General features: G+C 37.7%; 1 protein-coding gene across 4 annotated transcripts in view; it reads left to right on the top strand.

The window, feature by feature from the left end:
* The window catches only part of CTNNA2 (catenin alpha 2), a 520,993-nt gene extending 503,648 nt beyond the window's left edge, over positions 1-17,345 (top strand). For all 4 annotated transcript variants that reach the window (XM_052780796.1, XM_052780797.1, XM_052780799.1 and 1 more), the window contains one exon: positions 16,191-17,345. In XM_052780796.1, the coding sequence (XP_052636756.1) occupies positions 16,191-16,478 (288 nt within the window). In that variant the 3' untranslated portion in view covers positions 16,479-17,345. The remainder of the gene's footprint in view (positions 1-16,190) is intronic.
* The last annotated feature ends 319 nt before the right edge of the window (positions 17,346-17,664 follow it).

Here is a 17,664-nt window from a genome sequence, read left to right as displayed (position 1 = left end):
CTGTGCCAAGTCTAATAACAAATAACAAATAATAAGTTTTTGTCCATGAGACCTCAGGATGTGAGTTTGCCTCAGTAACCTAACACTGGGAAAATAAATAGCCTAATTTTACAATTACTGAGCTAATTCCCCTGTTATATTATTTTACTGGAAGCTATGATTAAAAAAAAAAATTAAAACGTCTAAAGTGCACAGATCCCTTTATTTTACAGCTTTGGCTTAAATGTGTATTCAGTCAATTGCGATGTTTGTTTTAACTGTATATTATTTACATGTACATAAATCAAAGTAAAATGTAATAAGGCCTAGATTTCAGCTGATTTTATTTAGTGAGTAGTATGAAAACTTTTAAAGCAAATATCTGAGCAACTTCTTCCAATAAATGCTAATTTAAATGAGTTAAATCTTCATAAGTGTTTTGCAAACTGAAAGTTACTTTACGATAAGGCATTCTTAAAAATTGCATTCTTTTACATTTGCAAGCACATTGTGTATTACTGACTCAAACCAAAACCAGTAACTAGTATATTTATACCTATATATTTAAGGAGATCAACATTTAAATTACAGATTTGTTCCTCAGTCATACTGGCAAGGGGTGAGCAATACTTTAATGATGCAAGATCATATATGGGGATCAAACATTTTTTCAGTGTGATTAAGATGGCTATGTAAAATTCCCCAATTTTCAGTATTTGCCAGGCTGATTTCTCTTACAAGTTGAATTAAAACTTTGTGGGTTGATTCTTACCTTCTTTTTCTATATGAGAAGTGAGGGAGAGCTGTGAAATGCACCATCTGTTCGCAAACTGTGTCAGCTGGCAGATAGATGCTTATCACCCTGCCCTCTCTTACTGCAGTTTTAGGCTGGTATAACACGATTGACTCAAAATGAATTACTTTTGATTTAATCTTGTTTAAGCAAAAGAAGTCACAATGATAGTGCAGAGCATTCTAGAGGACTCTTCGTGTTGATTTAAATAGCAACCCTTTTAAACTTCGACCTCAGCTCATTTGAATTGTCAACAAAAATGCTCAATAGCACTTGGACTGAGTATAGTGGTTGGAGGAAACTAGGACTGCCTTAACACCCCGGAATTTCTGTTTCTGGGACAGTTGCATCTCAAAGACACTAAACATGATTCTGTTCAATCATAATCCTTTGGATTTTTATCAGTCCCATCTGAGTATCTCAAAGCAAACATGATGGTGTACCCTTGTAAAACTGAAACCAGAAGCAAATATTGTCATTATTTCCCTTCTGCAAATGAGAATACTGAGCCACACTCAAGGCAGAAAATATCTATAGAATCATGATGAGTTTCAAACACTAAGTCCTCCTTCAAGACGCAGATAGTTCTCAAGACCAGCATTTCTCTGTCTTCCATTCTATATTCCGGTTTCCACTCTAGATGGCCAAATAAAAATAAAAAAACAGGAGAAAGAGTTCACTGTAGTTAAGAAGTACGGTTTGAAAAAGATAGAGTTGGACAGAAATCTTGCAGTAACAAGGGGAGGCTACCCCAGTCAATTTGTGCAAAAGTTGAGAGTAGGTCTATGGTGTGATGAAAACTGAGTATTTTATTATTCACTAAGATTTTACTTGAATTATGAAGAATTTTTGACTATTATCTCCATTGCTATGTGGAGAGCGATTCATCTAGCCAAGTGTAAACATCTGCATCTGAGACGTTCACTCCAGGCTTCCTTTATAATTAGTGGAGATCAGTAGCCGTTGCTAGAGAGACGATATTCTTGTTTCACGTAGACACTGACAACTGGTTAAATTAGTAACAACCTAAAAAAATTGCAGAGGCATGGGCAGGTGAATTACACCACATATTCAGACAAGCATAGAGTCAGGGGGTTTAGCTTTGGGGATCTTTTGAGGGTATATATTCATATGTGAGTGATGTAAACTTTCTGTGAACTTAGCTGCTGGAGAACGGGAACTGCCTCATTTTTTTTGGACAGAAATATTTAAGTTGTTTTGTAAGGAGCATTTATCTATATAAAGTAGCTCTCTCAGGGCCCCAATCTCATTAGTTTCTGTAGGTTGGAGAGATTGATATGGTTTGCAGTATGTGGTTTTCCCCCATTTGACACTTCTGAGCATCAAAAGAGAAGAATTAAGGAAAACAATCTCAAAAATATTCATTAAGTTTATTTGAATTCTTGGACTACTGTGTCAAATGCAAGGACAATTTTTTTGCAGATGTTGAGCATCTCTGCCCAGATTCACTGTACTGTCTTTAGGATTCTAATGCAATTTAGGATCTCTAAATATAATTTAAAAGGTGAGGTATCCTGGCCCATCTCCATAGAAAATGAACCTGTGAAAGATCTCAAGTGCTCCATGGTTTCTGGCTTCTCCACCAAGCACAGAAGGAGCCTGGAATGCCTTGGTCCAGCACCTGGAATTAGGTAATATGAGTGCAGGATAAGATTTCATTTATATAAATGGAAACTCTGAAAACCTCACCTAGGTCACTGAACACATTGTCTCAATGGTTTTTATGAGCAGCCCTATTTTTCTTCCCTGCATTCATAGAGAAATTGTTCAATTACGGACATCTGAAAAAATGCTTCTGAGGTTCTAGTGCCACCAGCTATGAACAGTTCTAATATCAAAAGACATTCAGTCACAATTTTTCTGATGCCAAGTAAGTGCAGACAAGTCTACAGATAATGATGACTAATGTACAATATTTAAGTAAGAGCTTTATAAGAAAAGAGCCAGTGCAAATGCTTTTTCATTTCACCATTATTCTAAATAACAGCTGAGTTTATACCTTCATCTCTTTTACATAAATTCTGGATTAGAGGGAAGATTTGGAGGTGTGGTTGAATTAATTTAGTTTTGTGTAGGGAAGATTGTCCTGACTGAAAAGCACAGAAAGCATTTGGGTTATGTGACTCATTGAGGCTAGAAGTACTTCTGCATTTGTTGTTCAAGGAAAATGCAATCTAAAGTACTGAATCGCAAAACAAAACAGAGATCAAGTAAATTAGGATTTCCTCACACTAATATTTTCTGAAGAGAGTAGTACAGGGCTTAACTAACTTGAGTGAGCTATTAAACATTTGTCAATGATTGGTGATATTTTTTTCCTCCCTTCTACAGTTACTCAGTTTTTCCTTTTGGATAAGACACTTGCTCTTGTAATAGTGAAAATGAGATCACCAACATCATCTACACTACTTTTTTAGATACATTTGCACATATAGAGAAGAGAAGGCTAAGGGGAGATATTGTTGTCTACAGCTACCTAACAGGAGGATCTAGAAGAGCCAGATCCAGTCTTGTCAGAGGTGCATAGTGACAGGAAAGGGGCAATGAGCACAAGTTTTAACATGGGAAATTCCAATTACATATAAGGAAAAAAGTTTTACCTTGAGCGTAGTGACACTCAAGTGCAGGGTGGAGGTCTCTAGTCCAGAGATGTGGGAGACTATGCATCCTTGGACATACTCTGAGTTTGAGCAAAATCCTGAACAACCTCATCTAATTCAATTTGTTTTGAACAGGGCATTGGACTAGATGACCTCGAAAGGTTCTGTTCGTCCTAAAGTATTCTATGTTTATATGAATATTTGCATAATAAAATGTGAGTAATAAAAACGAGCCTTTACAATTCAAAGCAAGATTTTACTCATTCCAATTTATTCTTAATTTGCTGTCATCTTTGCTTGTTCTTTCCTTGTGAACTGCAACAGCCATTACAATTGTTTCTATTTTGTTCTGGTGTCATTTGTTTGCAGTCTCCAGTAATTCTTACCTGTTTTGCTGGTTTTTAATAACATTTAGTGTTAGCTAAAGTTAAAAATGTAATGAACAAATGCATTCACAAATTGTATATTCAGTAATTGACCAGGGAGAAAGCCTTCTAGTAATGAACACTTACTGAACGTTACTTAACCATTGATTGAGTTGGTCAAACAAATAGAACCATTAACTGTGAATAACGTATTTGGAAAAAAATGTTAGAATTTTCTTTACAAATTATTTGCTATATGTTATCAAGCTAGGTCTGTCAGTGCTGGGACTTTTCTGAAAAGTTGAAATGGGTCTCTCTCTCGAAGACTACTGTGGAGATTCAATTTTGTCTCTTTATTTCATTGCATACTGTTGTAAAGTCCTGGAAATTGCTCAGGGAATCAAACAGAGAAAGGAATGTTTTCACTGATTGAGTTGAGCAACACTGCAAGGACCCTCAACTCCAAGGAAGTAAAAGCCTTTTAGCACCTCAGAAGTGATCAATATCTTGAATGATCAAGCCCTTTATCTGCTTCTAGGACACATAAGATATACATGAATGACAGCAGGCAAACGTTAGGAAGCAAGGAACAATTGTCCTGGTACTGTCTTCCATTCTACAAGAGGATTTTCTTTTATTCATTTTGACTCTGTTTGATGCATTGTTTCCAAGCCCTTTCCTGAGAAAAGCCAGCTATGCCTGTAGAGCAGCTATCTTCAAAGTGTCCTTGTGCTGACCTGGGCAAGCGTAACTTAGAATCATAGAATTATAGAATCATAGGCAAGTGTAACTTTAGAGATAGGAAGCTAGCTGAAGGAGCAAATTTGCCTCAAAACGTGACAGATCCTCACAGTTGAAGACATGGAGATAACTCACATACGGATACCTTTCTAACACTTAGAAATTAAAAAAGAAGTTGGGAAAATATCACATTTCTCAGCATTGCAGTCTGAAATCCTGCATTATGCTGCTTTTCTTTTTGTTTTCATTGTGGCAAAATCAGGAGGAATAGCAGGAGATAACAGTCTCACGTAAAGAGTATAGTGTTTCTATGCTTTATTGATTTTTTTTATCCAAAGTCTCCTGCATTTTATCATTGAGAGTACAATTTCCAGCCAACCAGACATGATTTGGACTCCCTTCAGGTAAGACTGTAAGAAAGACATGCTTTTCTTGTTATTATACCTGTTCTCTGGATAAAGAACAAAAGGTTTGCTTCCAAAAGTCAATTTGAAAGTGCACTAGATTATTTGGGCCTTTTAAAATTTATATCTATCTTCAAATTACATACAAGTCAGAACTCAAGTCAGGACGAGGGAGGTCAGTACCACAGACTAGTTAGATATCCTATATTTCCTCTTTCAGAATTAACTGCATTTGGATATAAAAGTGGAAATTTGTACTGAGAGAGTCCTGTCTGCATTTTCTCTCTCTGTGACATCAGGTTCAGACAAGGTCGTATCTTGTGTAGACTTCTGGCATATGAATACCTGCGTAAAACAGTGTATACAATCCTGGCGAAACACAGACCACTTGCATAAAGTTTTGCATAAATGACTTTTTTAATGGACCCGATACTGAACTTTGACAGACTTCTTACTCTAATTTTCTTCAGTCACCCTCCTGGCAATATAAAATATCTTAGTTACAGTTTGAGTTAGCCTATCCTGTCAAATACAGTTTGGACTTCATTTTTGTTGCAGACTTTTTATCTTCTCCTTGAAGATTAGGTAGGAGCCTATCTTCAAATCAGTCATATGAAAGTCTGTTTCCTGTTAATCATCCAAAAATTCAGATCAAACCATTCCATGGGACAGAATGATTTTTAAAGTTGTAAATGTGGTTGTACAAATTTTGCTTCTATTAGTGATGCAACTGTGATGGCCATTAGACAATCATATTTTTTGTCCATGACATTCCATCATAGGCATCATCCTCCAGGCATTAGGTCTATGCAGAATGAAGCAGATTTAGAAGAAAACACCCTCAAGCCATCATGGCAGAAGACTCATTCCCATGTTTGTCAATTGTAGGTTGATGTAGAAAGTGTTTCTTCCTCTACATTCAACCTTAGCAAAGAAAACTTGCAGTATATGCTACCACAACGCTGGCAAAGTTGTGGGGTGAAATCCTGTTCCCATCTACAAAACTCCTTTGACTTCATTGACTGAGGATTTCTTCCTTGGTCTGTGGAATTGTTCCAAATGTTTGGGCGTTCAGACTAATGTCAAATATCCTAATTCAGTAACAGACTCTGAAAGTTTTGTGGCAGTGTTGTAGCATGAAAATGACTGATAAAGCAAGCTTGTTTAAAAAAGTCAATGCTCTATGTGATTCGTTGTCCTTCCAGTGTTTCTGGTTATGATATGAATTGTACTGTTTTGGCATCTTTTTCCTACTGTGCAGTGGCAGATAATGGCAGAAGAAAAAGAACTGGTTCTGAGAATTTTTTTATTATGCGTCAAAATATTTCCCCCCATTAAATTCTGAAAAGAATGCAACAATATATAATTACATATTAAATATTGAGGAAATAACCTACATTATGCTTGGTATCTACAAGAAAAACTGTAGATTTTGTGTTATAGCAGTAATGTCATATTGGGTAAATAACTTATTGACTGTAAAGAGAGTTGATGAATAGAAAAACTTTAATATCTATCAGAAATTCCGAAACATAATTTTCACCTTTGGGACCTGCTAGGCTGGAGAGAAGTCAGTAATAATTATATTTCACAAAAAGAATTGGGTAACGTTAACTTTTAATTGCTTCCAATTGTCTTATTTTTCATTTTACCATTTCAATTGTTAAAATATGAGCTTTCATGCTAGCTCATTAGAAGGACAAACAGGCAATAATAAGTGTCCAAGTCCTGCCTAAAACTCATACTAAGCAATCTCATCCCTAAGCTGTGACCCTCAAACTCCAGCCTCGTAAAGCATCTGCATTCCCAACATTAACGTTCCCCAAAATGTGTTTTGCTCTAGAACATGCACACTAGTGTGTTAGTTAGAAGTGTTCTTGGTAGCCTACCACACTTAGCAAAAACCTCAACTTTGACAGAATTTACAATTGGGTGCTTCACTATGTTACTAGATGACTCAGTAAGCAATTTCAGTGCATACATAACTTTTTAGGGCAGGCTGGACAGCAGAGTTGGAGATGCCTAATGTCTCTAGTGATGTACTCTTGGCTCTTGGGTCAATGACAACTGGATTCAGTATCCTTCAGACTATAACCTGTGAGTCAGACTTTTTGCAAGGCTTCTTGTTAAAGATCCATCCGCTTGTAGCTATTGATGAGGGGACAAGAGAGGAGAAATCAAAGGTAAGATGAGTAAATAGGCAAATGATCATGATGTTGAAGCCCATGTTTCAGTCTCTCAACTTCGAAGGCAAAAAGATTTTTTTTCCTCAAACAGAGAAAAATTCATAAGCTTTCTGGTACCCACTATGAAATTTAAGTACAGTCTCCACTAGCTGGGCATTTCTGAGTTGGTGCACGACTTACTATTTTGGATACTTATGGAGAAACAAAAGGTATGCGGGGCTCCTGGTGTTTCAGTGAAGTAGCCTTTATGTCTTCCTACAATAAAATTAAAGGGGGTTTTTTAGGACTGCTGGATACATTTGAGGGCATTTAGGTGGTATTCCTTAACTTTACAGGGTTAGTATTCTTATTTTATCATAGATTACTTCTTCAAACCTCTTCATTTAGTGAATTAAGTATACCCTCCCCCCCCAATTTTAGTGATATCCAGTGTTGAATCATATTTTATGATTATATTTATATACTGGTTTTGGTTTCCTATTAAATGTTCTCCTCAAAGCAAATGAATTGGGATATCATGTTGTCTTTTGTCCTTTTTCTTTTAAAATAGCCTGGAATAAGTAAATCAACTGTATAAATGCATCTCTACAAATTTTCTGTATTGTGTCTGTTTATCTTTTATTGGGAATGCCAGTACTGGGAGTATTTTTATATGCTTATGCTTTTTCAAACTGACAGAAAGCAGTTGGCAACCTGTTGACCTTGTAAATTAAACATGTTTTAAAATGGCAGTAGTACATAGAAGACAGAGGATACCCATGGTTCTTGGTATACTTGTGTGCTTTCTGTTGTCCTAAGAGATGGGAGCTTTTGTTAAATACAACCAGTCCCTATGGGTTTCTTACCTGTAACTGAAAAAAACACAGATGAAGACAGTTATTCAATGGATTGGCCGCCTATAAAGCATAACTACCCCCAGAATGAATTAAATATTCAACATGTATAAAGGAGTAAGTTAAATGCAATCAAATGTGAAATAAATAGCTAGGAAAAGAGGAGTATAATGCTATTTTCTCTATGTAGCCACAGATCCCTTTCTAATACCATTGTGGCCACATTACATTACAAATAATGACATTTTGTTTGTTATAGAATTTCAAATATATAGGATAGTTTTCTCACAATGGACCCTATCTAGCAAAAACTTCATGTGCATTTTCAAGTTACTGACTGAAATATGGATTCAGCCATTGCATGGTAGTGCTGATAAATAACAGATGTCTCCTACCATAGGGATAAGTGCATCTGAATAGCAAATAGGCCATTCTTGCATTGGCTGTCACTAATAGTATCATGTGTTATGCAGTAAGTGTGCCACAGAAATGTAAGACATAAGTATTAGGAATAAGATCTTTTTCGTACATGTATCTCCCATACGTATGTAGGACTGGATTTACTATTAAGCACAGCCGAGAGGAAAATGTTCTGTTGCATAAGAATGTAATCTGGGAAAATGGTATTCCTGATTCACTCTCCAGATTTATAATTGCTGAGTGTAACTTAGTTGCTCTAGAGGCTGTTAATTGACTTTTGGTTTGTGATAACAGCAACTATACCTGTCCACGGAAGTATGAATTTGCTTTGATAAGCAGGAGAAGCAGGGAATGCACCCAGAATTCACAGACAGATAGCTTTAAGGGCTTGGCAGTGCCTAAATTACCAGCTAAAGGCACACAATCAAGTCTTAGCCAAGAGTATTCGAAGGGTTACAGGTTCTTTTTCAACATGTTAAATACATGACAATTGTTCTTCCTGATCTGTACAAAGTAAACCAGATGAGACTCTATTTATCAATAATTACTAATACTATTTTTTTACATTCATACGTTTCAAGGTCAATATGGACAATTGTTATCATCTAAGCCATCTTCCTGCATTACTGATGGATAGGATCCCTGAAATAATATGCATTAAAAATGCCCAATAGTCGTGCTTAAACTAGACTGTACATATTAAGCAAAACCATCCAATATTGATTTCACAATTTCTAGAGATAGAATCACTCTTTCGTGAGTTCTTGTGATTAATTAATATCACTGCTAAAATTTTTAAGCTAATTAATAAAATTACCTGCTTCACCTTTCAGCCATTAAATTCTGTTATATCTTTGTCTAATCTGTTGAACTTGAATTATTATCAGCTTTCTGTTATAATGTACTTACTGGTTTTGATCAACTAATTTTTGAATCATGCACTTTATTAATGGCAAAAACAGAGCTGACTGAATCTTTCCCGATGTTTTTTGTCCTTGAGGTTCTTCAAATTCTTTCCAGTTCCTCAGTGTTCATTTTGCACTGAGGACTCAGTATTCCATAACTGTGGATGCATGATAAACTGAATATGATAATTTAACCTATTTCATCAGTGTCCTCCTTTTTGTATATGCAGGGAGTGATTTCCTAGCATCCTGCATAGGATAAAGTTCCTTATTGTATAAGTAGGTATCATCTGCTATAAGGTTGGCCAAACTAAAATCTACATTTCTGACTTTTACCAGTTTATTAGGTATCAATCACTTGCCCTTTGTATGACTTACCACTTTCCCAATTGTTATGTTATCTGCAAATTTCATCTGTTAATTGACTTTTTTCAAGTTTTTAACAGAAGTATTAATATTGTAAAGCTGACAAATGGTTTCTCCACAAGCCCACTGCAAAAGTCACTGTTTAGCAACGAATTTTTTGTGTATACATATTTTTGGGATCTTAGCTATTAGAGAATTCGTAATCACTCTGTGCCTTGTTAATTTTGTATCAGCTGAGTTTTTAATCAAACTGTAATGTAGTATCAAGAAAAACACCTTTCAAAGGTCCAATTATATCACCAGCATTATTTTAAGCAATCCAAAGTTTAATCACATCAAAATATGATATAGGTTACTTTGAAAATATTTTTACCCACAAAGCCATTTGGTTACCATTAAGTGTATTTCTTTTCTCCCTTTATTTATGGAGTCTGTCATAGAGATTGCATTATTTTGTTTGGGAGTGCTGTCAGCTGAACTGGCCTATAATTTTACAGGTCATTCTATTTGCGCTGCTCAGATATTTCCTTACTAGGAACTATCTACAATTCTTTTGATGTCTTCCCCCACTTTTCAAGGTTTATTAAAATCAACAGTAATGATATAGAACATTCTTAAACAACCATCTCTTTTAAAACTACCTATACTATATCCTTGCTCACTGGAAATACAGAATTTTTTTTTTCTCTATTTCCCTTACTTTTTGTGGCATATTTTTGATTATAAATATGAAGATATCTCTGGAAATTGAATTTTCTCCTTTCTAAAAACTGTGGTATAATTCTTCCCCATTAGAGTGGTGTGACAATACAGGGAGAACATCTCTTTTCATTTGCTTTACTGTTAAGGAGAAAATTTTCCAGCTTTATTCTCTCTCACTTCTTCAGCTGTTATGGTACTGTAATTGCTGGTTATTTTACTTAGATTATGTGTATATGTAAAAGAAGCAAGAAATCTTGATTGTCACAAGATTCTGGAAAATTCCGCATATAGTGCAGGAAAAATGCAGCACAGTTTATAAGCAGATCAGAACCTCCACAAAGCCTTAAGGATTTTGGGGGGGGAAAAAAACCCTGAAATTATCTTCTTGGCAGATAATAGGCTCTGCTGCTCCAGTGTTTTACCCTTGCATTCACTAATTGCATAGTTAGCTTGTAGCAAAATCTTTTTTTATTTTTCTTCTGAATGATTTATGCCTTCCCTGTGTAGATGGCAGTTTTAACCTGGGTAAGTGACCAGCTCCCGTGCAGTGATTCTTTGGTTCTTTATGAATTTTGAATTTCCCCCAGCATTCTCCGTTCTTGCAGTTTTATGGGCCAATAACCTAAATTTATCTCTTCTAAGAGGGCTTTTTTTTCCTAAGTGGCGGCAAACGTATTTGTAAAGAGAGCTAAGTAGCAGAACACTATTGCTTTGTGTAGCAAGTCAAAGGCTCTGTTAGGTGTTAGCACAGAAAGCTATCATTATATTCATAATTCCCTAACCATTGCTAGGGAGTAAAGTTTGCCTTCTGTACTGTGCAATAATTTCCTAGTGGTACTTTTATTTGAAATGTTAATTTTCGTTCTTTTTTTTTTTATTATTATTAACATTATCTGTTTGGAAAAGTGCATATGTTTCTGTGCCCAGATTTTGTAAGGAATTAACGCACTAAGGGCTTGATTCACTGCTGCCTCATTCCAGTTTTATGCCACTGTAGCTCTGCTGATTACAAAGCACAGCTTAAAACTGAAGTAACAAAGTGGTGTAGTAAGATCTAAATGTTAATTGAAATTATGTTCATTCAGTTTAATTCTTCTTTACTGAGCCATAATACAAGCAAGGAGCTGGAGGCAATAAGAAAATCACTGGAAGTGCTTAGGTAGCCAAATTGGGTACATGGGATGGCTAACAGCAGATTTTGGAGAACACTCATAGCCTAATACAATTATGGGGTTTTTATGTCTCTTTTCTGATTCCAAGACTTGAAAGCATTTTACAATATGAATCGATATTAAGGGCAAGGTCTTAGGATCTGCATGTTAAAATGTGATTAATAATGCTAAAATAGGGAGCTCTTATCTACTATAACAGCAAATTGAAAGTAGAGATTATTAAAATAGCATCAAAATATGTAATGTGGTTTTCTAAAAGACGTCGTTGCAATCTGCATCTGATCTTGCAGAAGTGCATGCTTCTGCACACCCTTATCGATATACTCCACAAAATTACTAATGTGTTTAAAGATGTACATTGCATCCTTTGTATGGTTTCAAGCACCTAATTTAGGTGCCTCCTCATTTCAAAATGCTTCCTTTAATCATTCTGTTCCTTCATATATGCCCCATGTAAAACAGCTACCAGAACTTTTTTCATAAAGAAATGCTAGAAAATGTGAGGGAATTAGAAACCTTCAGCAAATAGAATTCATTCAGGAATGTGCAATATGGGCTTGATCCAGTCAGTGTATCCACATTGATTATGAAGTAAATACTATTTGACGGTATCACTTTATATTCAATGTCAATCCACCAGTGTTTCAAAAAGAATCATTTAACAATGAATAATGCTTGATTGTAGATCACTGCAGTAAATTAGAATATCCTAATTTAATAGAGTATGATCCGTTATTTGCCAACAAACATACAGATTGCCTTATAAATCATGCAGTAGTGTGGTTATAGAATAACACTATACTGAATTATATTTCATTACTCCCTATTGAACAGTCATGTTTCTGCCACATAATGTAATTTTCCATCTTTTAACTTAGTTTCTTTTACTAACAGAAAATACAAATTAGTCCCGAGGAAAAATATTTACTGGGGGCAGGCAATTAATTATACATTTCAGGGAATGGCACCAAGTACGTGAAAAACATTAAAATGCTTTTTTGTTTCTCACCTCACTGTATGTAGCTGTTTATGTATTTAATGAATCATAATGAGTATAAGATCACAGCTGAGGAAATCAAAAATAATAGGTAAGTCTATAGATTAATGTGGTTCCAGACACAGACTTTCTGTAATGTCTATTCCTGTTCACATCAGTCACTGACATTTCAGAAAGAGGTTTCTCCTTAACTCTTCTACTGTTAATGATTCAAAATACTTCATGTGAAGTATAATATGGATTTTGTTATTGCCTTATGAGTACTTATCCTGGTTACCTTGCTTACAATTCATGTTAAGGAATCATATTCTCTCAAAATATGGAGCAGGAAAGGTTTGGAGGGAAACAGGCCTTTTATACTGATTAAAAACAGCTAAGAACTTACTGAGTAAGTGGGATGGAAACATAGAATGCTTTGGGTTGGAAGGGACCTTACAGATCACCTAGTTCCAACCCCCCTGCCATGGGCAGGGACACCTTCCACTAGACCAGGTTGCTCAAAGCCCCATCCAACCTGGCCTTGAACACTGGCAGGGATGGGGCAGCCACAGCCTCTCTGGGCAACCTGCTCCAGTGCCTCACCACCCTCACAGTGAAGAATTTCTTCCTTATATCTAATCTAAATCCACCCTCTTTCAGTTTAAAGCCATTACCCCTTGTCCTACCACAACACACCCTTGTAGAAAGTCCCTCTCCAGCTTTCCTGTAGGCCCTCTTTAGGTACTGGAAGGCTGCTACAAGGTCTCCCCGGAGCCTTCTCTTCTCCAGGCTGAACAACCCCAACTCTCTCAGCCTGTCTTCATAGGAGAGGTGCTCCAGCCCTCTGATGATCTTCGTGGCCCTCCTCAGGACTCACTCCAACAGGTCCATGTCCTTCTTATGTTGGGGGCCACAGTGCTGAACGCAGTACTGCAGAGCAGAGTAGAGGGGGAGGATCACCTCCCTCAACCTGCTGGTCACGCTTCTTCTGATGCAGCCCAGGATACGGTTGGCTTTCTGGGCTGCAAACGCACATCGCTGGGTCATGTTGAGCTTCTCGTTAACCAACACCCCCAGGTCCTTCTCTGCAGGGATGGTCATAATACCGACCCCCGAGGAACACCACTCGTCACTGCTCTCCACTTGGACATCAAGATGTTGACTGCAACTCTTTCAGTGTGACCATCCAGCCAATTCTTTATCCAATGAGTGGTCCATTTGTCAATCCATGTGTCTCCAATTTAGAGACAAGGATGTCATGTGGGACAGTGTCAAATGCTTTGCACAAGTCCAGGTAGATGACGTCAGTTGCTCTTCCCTTATCCACCAACCCTGTTGTAAAAGGCCGCCAAATTTGTCAGGCATGATTTACTCTTAATGAAGCCATGTTGGCTGTCACCAATCACCTCTCTGTTTTCCATGTGACCCAGCATAGTTTCCAGGAGGATCTGCTCCATGATCTTGCCGGGCACAGAGGTGAGACTGACTGGCCTGTAGTTCCCCAGGTCAGCCTTTTTTCCCTTTTTAAAAACGAGGGTTATGTTTCCCCTTTTCCAGTCAGTGGGAACTTCACTGGACTGCCAGGACTTCTCAAATAGGATGGATAGTGGCTTAACCACTTCATCCACCGGTTCCCTCAGGACCCTCGGATGCATTTCATCAGGTCCCATGGACTTGCGCACATTCAGGTTCCTCAGATGGTCTCGAACCTGATCTTCTCCTGCAGCGGGCAGTTCTTCATTCTCCCAGTCTCTGTCTTTGCCTTCTGTGACTTGGATGGTGAGGCTGAAGCACTTGCCAGTGAAGACTGAGGCAAAGAAGTCATTGAGTACCTCAGCCTTCTCCCTTGAGCTTCACATTCCCCACCAACCCCTCCTTGCTGGTGAGAACAAGGTCCAGCATAGCACCTCTCCTCATTGGCTTCTCCATCACTTGGAGAAGGAAGTTGTCATCAACTCAATCCAGGAACCTCCTGGATTCCTTGTGGCCTGCTGCGTTGTCCCTCTAACAGATACTGGGGTGGCTGAAGTCCCCCATGAGGACCAGGGCTTGTGAACATGAGGCTGCTCCTATCTGTCTATAGAGGGCTCATCCGCTTGGTCATCCTGACTGGGTGGTCTGTAGCAGACCCCCACTATAACGTCACCTGTCCCTGCCCTCCCTTTCATCCTGACCCATAGGCTCTCGGTCGGCTCCTCATCCATGCCCAGGCGGAGCTCCATGCACTCCAGCTGGTTGCTGACATGGAGGGTGACACCCCCTCCTCGTCTGCCCGGCCTCTCCTTCCTAAGGAGCCTGTACCCTTCCATTCCAACACTCCAGTCATAGGAGCCATCCCACCACGTCTCCGTGATGCCAGTAAGATCACAGCCCTGCAGTTGTGCCCACACCTCTAATTCCTGTTTATTCCCCATGCTGCATGTGTTTGCACAGAGGCATTTAAGTTGGGCCCCCGATGAAGCTGACTGGCTGGAATTCCTTTGTGCTGCTCTTCAGGTGCTCTCCTGCTGACCTGTGATCCCTCTCCAGGCTCTGGGCATCTGTTGCTGGCACTGGCATCAAACTGGTAGAAGTGGGATGGATTGAGGTTCCCCTCCCCTGGCAATAGTAGTTTAAAGAGTTAAAATAATATTACATTCAAAATCGTTCCTAAAAACTGGGAAAGTCTTATAAAATTTGAGGCAGCTTCCATGGTAGAACTGAAAGGCTTTATCACAAAGCTTATATCCTACTTTTTCAGTGTTTTGGGAAAGGGATAATTGAACATCTTAACTAGTAACCTGCGTTGCTACAGTACTTAAGAGCCTAATTTTAGCACCTACTAATTTGAGGATGTCCAGTTGAATTTGGCAAGTGCCTAATTTGCATTTTGGAACACTGAGACATTGCTTTGAATGTCCCATTATATGCTTGAATCCTTTTCAAAGAATTTGGCCAGGAATATGTACTTGATTTCAGTGTATGATGGAAACTTGCTGACTGGAAGTCCCAATGGTTTGAAGTTCAACAAGTTCTTAAGGCCTCTTACATCCAGAGGACCCAGGAACCTCAGGCAGACTCATTCATGGGAGAAACGCAAGGGTATATGTACAAAAAGCCTGCTAATCCTAAAGTAAGATTCCTTGTGAACATACGTAACTTACATATTACAGTAGGTACAAAAACCTGCAGTTAACTGTTTCATCTTTTTATTTGTTTAGAGGTTTCAAAATCTCCTTTCATCTTTTCAGATGGGATTCTCTAACAAGCTCAGCACTGGCCTCACACTGCTCCTGTAGACATCATTGCGAGTGTTATCCTGGGCTTAACAGGAATAATTAGAACAAACCTAAACACCTGGGAAAACCTCTGATGACCTGTTTTGCAGTTTCTGACATGTAAAAGTAAATTTTTAAAGGTTTAAGTAAGAAGTAACGGGGTTTTTTGTGAAAAAAAGAGGCAACTTCTTCACCCGTAGAAAAAGAATCAACAACAAAAAACCAGACAACACAACCTTTTCCTTTGAATTACTAAAAATTTTAATGTGAGGTACCACAGTCTTACCTTTACAGTTCGGTGCGTGTTGTTGCCGGTGCTTGTTACTGCAAGCTACTTGATCAGTCCCGAGGGAGAGGATTCATTTCATCTTTAATGAGATCTGAGAGTATCCAGACTTCAGTCAGGAAATGGTCCAGTGATCCAGTTGTGGAGTAACCTTGCTGTATTTCATTTTCTTTTCTATTTGTAGCTGGACAGTGCCACTTCTCTCATCCAGGCAGCTAAAAATCTGATGAACGCTGTGGTCCTTACAGTGAAAGCATCATATGTGGCTTCTACTAAATATCAGAAGGTCTATGGTACTGCTGCAGTGAACTCACCAGTTGTATCTTGGAAGATGAAGGCCCCTGAGAAGAAACCTCTAGTAAAGAGAGAAAAACCAGAAGAATATCAGACAAGAGTGAGGAGAGGGTCCCAGAAGAAACATATTTCCCCTGTACAGGCCTTAAGTGAATTTAAAGCTATGGATTCATTCTAAAACACTAAACTTTACCAGGAGGGTTTTATATTCTTTTTGTATGCATACCTGCCGACTTGTATGCGTCTGGCATGGGGTGGGGGGGAAGCAGTGTCAATTTGCATGCGACCTGAGACTCTATTGAAGTAACTAACTTTCTGCAATGCCCAAATTTAGGGCATTCTCTTCTGATGTTAAATGGACTTATTCCAAGCTTCCTTTTTAAACTAAACTATAGCATTAAATTGGCCAAAGAATTTGCATCACAGGGGTACGTGTGAGTTAAATAATAAATTCAAGTCTAAACCCAGAAATTTTTATGCATGCAAGAAACATTAGGTTGGCAGGTATATTAAGTGAAAAAATGGAATTGTAATGGTAGACTATAAAGCTTGTATTGCTTCTGTTCCAGTGCAAAAATGTACTAGCCAATATGCTTAAATGTGTGGCCCAATAATTAAATGATATAACTTTTAAGTCATCTTCATTATAGTATGTGAATTTTTAAAACAGATACAAACTAATTCATCTTAAAAACGCTTCTTTTAAACCATATTTTGTTCTTTATATTCTAGTAGTGTTATGATTGCTCACATTTCAATTAATCCCATTAATATGACCAGAGGTTTACTTTTGCCAATTGAATTCCTTATGGTGGAGTATGAAGCACAATATGGTGATTGACATTGCCTTTTATATTATGATTATTATTATGATTATTATTATAATATTAGTAATAGAAGACCTGGTGGTGGAATGTTTAGAGACACGGAAACTGACAGTGTGAGAATTTAGAGGCAAATATGTAGGTGTAGCTTGGATTACAGGTATCTGACATACCATTGTAACCACTAACTCAATAAACTCATTTAACCTTGGAATCCTCAATATGGCTCATCTCTTTTAATGCACAGATATCTCCTGCAGCATAGAGATAAATCGATTTATTAAGCTTCTAAGGTTGGCATCTCAGAACCTTGGAAATCATCTATTATGCTACACTGTATGGACCTGTAGAAAGACCACTGCACAAAGAAATGCAGTATCTACTTTTATTCCCTTTTAGCCCCAACAGTTGGCTCAACTACAGAGATTGTATTATTGTTATGAAAAGGTATTGGTACATATGAAAATAAAAAATGAGCATGTATTTATTTTTCTTATAATTAAATACTAACAACTTAAGAGAACATTCATGACCTCATAA

The sequence above is a fragment of the Harpia harpyja genome, chromosome 2 (assembly GCF_026419915.1).
Source record: "Harpia harpyja isolate bHarHar1 chromosome 2, bHarHar1 primary haplotype, whole genome shotgun sequence".
Lineage (NCBI taxonomy): Eukaryota > Metazoa > Chordata > Aves > Accipitriformes > Accipitridae > Harpia > Harpia harpyja.
Note: the sequence above shows the minus strand (reverse complement) of the source record. Positions and strands in the feature narration are given on the sequence as shown.